The sequence below is a fragment of the Opisthorchis viverrini genome, assembly GCF_000715545.1.
Source record: "Opisthorchis viverrini unplaced genomic scaffold opera_v5_349, whole genome shotgun sequence".
Classification (NCBI taxonomy): domain Eukaryota; kingdom Metazoa; phylum Platyhelminthes; class Trematoda; order Opisthorchiida; family Opisthorchiidae; genus Opisthorchis; species Opisthorchis viverrini.
This window is the reverse complement of record NW_008752009.1, coordinates 427,071-433,020: the sequence shown is the minus strand read 5'-3', so window position 1 is coordinate 433,020 and position 5,950 is coordinate 427,071. Positions and strand designations below refer to the sequence as shown.

Below are 5,950 nucleotides of genomic sequence, written 5' to 3'. Positions count from 1 at the left end.
AAACCGAATGCAGGATTGTCATGACTGTCGAAAGCGGGTTACTTGTGAAACATCTATGCTGCACCCATATGTGTCAAAAGCCATCAGTTAAGTGACCCTAGAACAACTAAGGACAGCGCAGGTCGGTTGTGCCCAACATAAGCTCGAGATCGCGCAGTGGTTAAGGCGTGAGCTTACCAATCGTGTTTCGAACCCAACCCCGGGCCTGTCGACTGTCTTTGTCTAGGCCCGAGTAACATGGCTATCTCAGCCCTCGTGCTTCTTTCAGGTAGCGTGGCAGCTATGCATTGAAAGGGTCGTACAGCTAAAAGACTGTTGTCACTTTTATTAAAATACGTGCATAAAGCTCAAATTTTGACTCAGAACTTGTTGTTAATGGTCACTGTTACACACACAGTAAATTCGTATTTTTGTCTTGTCTTTGCTTTGACATGCCTGTCATAAGAGTTATCTCAATTGAGACCGAATGATACTGATTGCTATGGAACGGAATGTTGCTCTGGCTCTGTGCTCTGTGCTATAGCGTTGTTCTGACCCGTTTGGTTGCAAACAATTCGTCACCAACCGAGCTTAGTGAGCTGATGATGCGTCTTTCCCCGTACCGACGCACCGCCGGCTCACCACTCAGTGATGATGTCACCTAGATTGGTAACAGAACGTTTGCGCCCGAATTGTCCGGCTCGGTGAACAGGACAACGAACGATCCTACTATAACGTGCAGACGACTCGCACGGTTTCATATTCGTCGTTCGGTTAAACCGTAGTGCACTTCGAGATTCCTGCTGTCTGCACGCTATCCGTATGCTGACAGTTGTACTGAGAATAAATACTGCACAGCCTGTTCACATCGCAGCAGCCCCTGAATGCGGTGGTGGCGCATGGACTGCGCAATTCTTTGCCACCAGGTCCAACTGAAACGAGTGGAACCGACATGCTCCGTCTTCGATCCTTGTTCTGGGCCTGTTGGTGATACAAAAATACGGGTATTGGCCGACCGGCTGAAGACATTCCTAGCCAAGACCTCGGTATTGTTGAATTCCCCTCATCTTCCTCTGTTAGCTTACCTCTATCAGGACTTTGTCACTTCAAGAATCATTTCGTAAGGTGAAATCCACAGCTAGACAAATTTTGGTCGAAATTTTGAAAGTTGATTGCTTTTATATTTTGTAATGCACTACTCATAAGGTTGCTGAAAACTCCACGACAGCCCACGACCGGTTTCGCCCTTCTGCTCTAGGCTCATCAGGTAGGCACAGTCCTCGAGTTTCCGTCAACCTTATGTTCTACTTGAAGCCGAATTGCACGAAGTTAGCAATATGCACTCATTTGCAAACAAATTTGGTTTTTCGAGAGACTCACCTGGAACCCAGCTGAATCTCTCGGTTTTGATGTTTCCAGGCAACTGGTTGATTGATTGCTTTTAATTAAAACTGCAAATTGTCGCTCATAGTGGGTCACTGCGGTTGGATGTATATTTGGATCTGTGTGGCTGTTTAAACGAGCCAGATCCAACAAGCCTACGATTTTCGAAAACCAAAGAAAGCTGTTTCAGGTTTGACCCATCCATGGCGTGCGGTTCCTCGACCCGTATCATCAGGACTTTTACTCGGCCGGACCACACAGGTACACATTACTCAAGATTCAACATCTTTCAGTTCAGAGGTGGCATTCCAAACGTTCGAGGACGTTCAACACTGACGAGATATAGTAAGAGTTGAACTCGAATCCAGTGCTTCCTTCTCAACTGTGGGCTTGTCCGAGTCAGCGCGCTTTTCACACTCATCCGACGGGTCAGGACGAAAACACTTAGATACCACCGATACTGGCCAGTTCTGGGGCATCGACAACCTGCGTACCCTCCTGGCACTGAGTCGAATGTATGCCTTTCATTTGGCAAATCTTTCTTCGCTGAAACAGACGATTTTGATTGGCCTGTGTAGTAAAGTATCCCAAACTTGTCACCACCTATATAGCCTCTATCTCTTACAGATGTCGAGTTTTCCAAGAACCAACCGGACATGCGTTCGTAGTTGTTTTTGTCTGCTCTTGCTTTGGTGCTATTTCAGCTCTCCTAAGTAATTGTCAACTTCTTCAGTATCAGTGTTGTTTGTTTGAAACCTGGTCGTCTAACGTCCGTTTTCTTCGTCATCGTTCTTTCAAGCCCCGGTCGCGCTGGTTTATTTGCTTTGGGCTGTGCCGGTACCGGTTTGATCACCCTCTGTCTGGGGACCAACCCTCTAGTTGTTTGGTTAGCTGCCGGGAATATGCTCCTCTACACCACGTTGTACACACCACTGAAGCAGTTCAGCCAGGCCAACACGTGGATTGGTGCGCTGGTTGGAGGAGTGCCACCGTTGATGGGCTGGGCCGCTGCCACTGGAGAGATTCATTCTGGTAAGTTCCTGCTTATTCTCTCGCTTTCCATGCCATATACCCGGCTCTTCAATATACCCTGTGTGTGAAAATGACGGTTGAAATTTAAGCCTTTCTCCGGGAACAATTTACACACAGACCACCAGTAATTTTGCCTCATGTGGACGGAACTACACTCGATCGTAAGGTTCGTTCATTTGTGCCCGGCTCACCTGTAGCAGTTAAGTCGGTTCTCGGGATCGGAGTGTGAATGAATACAAATGGTATATAATATGGTGAATGTTTGGTTGAATCCCGAAAAGTCTGTCTGCCCTTCCCTCATCCTAAGTGGGATTGAACAGGTGGAGGTCAAGTAATCGGATACATGAGCCGTGAAAACCGCACACTCTACAAGTCCCACAGTATAAAGCCTTTCCTCCTCATTTAGGCTACTTGGGGTAGATGCAGAGGATGCGATCGGCTGTAACACCCTTCCGGTGCCTAGCTGCCATGCTACCCAGAGGAAGCATGAGGGCTGGGATACTGTCAGGTTGCCCAAGCCTAGACAGGGGAAGTCGAATGGCGGAGGTCGGATTCGAACCACGGACCTTCCGGCCAGTAAATTCGCGCTCTTACCACTTGGGCCATCTTGCCCCCAGATGCAGGGGGTCGGCTCAATAACCATTTACCGGAACAGATATTGTTTGAATGCTTCATCTGTTTTCCGCATGCAGTCGCGATGGCGTGACTGATACTCACTGATTATTTTTGACAAGCGTGTGTAAGTCTACAGGGAGCTCTCGCCAAGGTTGACTACATCAAGTGCTGTCAGGAAAGCCTGTCCTGTTTCACGTTTTCCCTTCAACTTAGTCACTGATATGACTATAGATGACTCATTACCAGCCTCCGGGGTCGAAATGTTTCCAGGGTATTCGCCCACAGATATCCGGTACGCACATGCAACAACACTTCTTGGATCTGACACCACCGTGGATGCTAACAATATTAATTAATCTAAGTAATCTTGCCTCATTGTTTGGCATACGCTTCACACCTGCTGTTGCAAGATTGGGTGGGCTCGAACCCTAACCTCGTGCTCGCGGATGAGCCGATTGAGGTAGCAGTCAAATTTGTCTACCTGGGCAGTTGATCAGTCCCGTTGGTCTCAACAAAGACAATATTTCCATCCGGATTGGAAAGGCTGCTTTGGAAAGCAGCTTTCGTGAATCTACATCACCTTTGTCATAGGTCTGACGGCTTGTCCGTCAAAGTCGAGTTTACAATGCTGAGGTGCGCTCCATATTACCATACGGGTCATAAAGCTGGTCGGTACGCGCTGAGGATGTCAGTACACTCTATCTGACCATCGATGTTTCCGGAGCACCGCACGTGCCTGGATCAGTGATGATGAACTACGTCGGATGGTTTTCGGAAGAAATAACTTGTCCACGATAGGTGAGCTGATCACACTCCATAAGTTGCGCTGTCTTAGTCACGTCCTCCGTGTGTTAGTCGACCGACTTCCTCGAAGCGCTCTTTTCGCATAACGACGCGAAGGGTGGAAAGTAGCCAGGGGAGGTCAAACAGTGAGTTGGTAGTGAAGTATGAAAGCCATTAGGAAAAAACTCGGCGGCGCTGGTCGTTGCTGTCTTCCGGGATGTAGATCACCAGACAGAACACATCAATGTCTTCGGAGCATTGCCCGAATCTGGTGGGAACACCGGATCAGCAATTCTGAAGTACGTCGAATGGTATTCGGGAGAAATAACTCACCCTCGATAGATGAACCGATCACACTGCACAGGTTGCGCTGGCTTGGCCACGTGCTGCGTATGCCAGTCGACTGAATTCCTCGAAGGGCTCTTTTCGCACAACCACGTGAAGGGTGGAAGAGATCCAGAGGCGGTCAAACAATGAGTTGGCAGCGAAGTGTGAAAGTCATTACCGGCAAACTCGGCTGCGCTGCTACCTACCCCCTCTCCAACTCATCGGTGAACAAAACTGCGGCAGCTAGAACCACTGTACGACGAGTACGCGGTTCTTACAGCTGACAATGATGATGACACATCAACAGTTAGAGACATTGTCAAACATGGCCCAGTCGCGCCCTCAATGGTGCTCGTGCATCCAAGCTGTTGTCTTCAATTCATCGCTCCGCTCCCAACCTCCCCAGTGAAAAATCCACTGACATCCCTGTATTTACGCCTCAGTTATGTCAGCTGCCACCGGCAATAGGCAGCCCTCTACCGCACATCCTCAAATCACCGATGAACGAGACTGTAGCAGCTATAACCACTGTAAGACAAGTACGCGGTTTTTACACCTGATGATAGTGGTGATATTGGGAAACCATGTAATTCGATGTTGTCCGAAGCAAAGTGGAAATTAGGTGTATTTGTCGTCTGGTGTCAATGTTCTCGTCCCAGTTGGATCCAACTGTGGATGTCGCCGTGACCGCTCACGAACAGAGGTCGCTCCGCAGGAGGAGTCACTTTTGGTTGATCCTTACGAGGCGTCTCTCGATTTTGTGGACCTTGGACCGATTATCACTCAGATTGAACCATATTTCATTAAAAACCTTCAGATGAGATCAAAATTTACACCCGCTTCATCTTTCTGACACGCAACCGGGTTCCATTTTGTCTTAAATGGGGCGTCGATTGCACTTTCTCGGCACTCCTTCCGCTCTCCCTCAGTTCTGTGTTGCAATACAAATTGTGGACGAATCAATAAGATTGCGTTAGCGGATCTCAAATACACTCCCAAGACTAGATAAACCTAAGCAGGTAGAAGGAGAATGTTCGCTCAACTTCACACTGATGGTCTTCTTGGTTGTTGACGAAACGCTTGCGAGCTAATTGCCAACCTCGGCAAGCTGATCAAGCACCAGTAGGTTTACGTGTATACTTTGAGAAGTATACTTCACAGCACTTGAGTGCGCGCTGATTTGGACCCACGACAAATCGATTGTTCTGTGATACATCTGTTTTTACCGGAATTCATCGTACTGATACGATGCCTCACTGAACATGATCGACTTGATTCGAACAGGATCTTTGAACACTCCCAGCTGAGGGCATACTCCTGTTGTCAGAGTGATCGGCCAACATTCTTACACAGTACTGCGAATAAAACTGGGGGTTTGAGGTGTAGAGTATCATTATTTCGCCCACCAAACCCTCCGACACGAAGAGACTGGACCTTACCGTGGCGTGGCGGTTTGTGTACCTCGGCGACCCATTGAGCTATACTGTGGAGTGTCCGCACGATGCTCACAGAGGTCCGACGAACACATTCTCCTGGCCCTCCAGGTTGGGGGTTGGAACATGTATGGCGACGTGTTCCGTAAAAAAATGGTAATGTACTTGCATTTCCAGCCGAACACCGCTGCCTTGCGGTTAGGCTTTTGAGCCAAAGGCTTTGGATGAGGACCCTAATCATCTTCCTGTCTAGATGTGGGCGCCCTGGCAGTATCCCAGCCCACGTACAACCATGAACTGCACATACGCAAATAAATTCATGCCACATCGGCCGTCGCGTGGTGACATCAGCCGGGTCGCCTTACTTGCTGCATACAGCAGGGCGGGTAAGCGAAAAC

At 48.6% G+C, this 5,950-nt stretch overlaps 1 protein-coding gene across 1 annotated transcript in view; it reads left to right on the top strand.

Moving 5' to 3' along the window:
- Positions 1-5,950, top strand: part of T265_10288 (hypothetical protein) — a gene marked incomplete at both ends in the record, with an annotated part of 18,371 nt that overhangs the window by 9,151 nt on the left and 3,270 nt on the right. The window contains 2 exons of the mRNA XM_009176613.1: positions 2,096-2,394; positions 3,971-4,091. Of these exons, the coding sequence (XP_009174877.1) occupies positions 2,096-2,394; positions 3,971-4,091 (420 nt within the window). The remainder of the gene's footprint in view (positions 1-2,095; positions 2,395-3,970; positions 4,092-5,950) is intronic.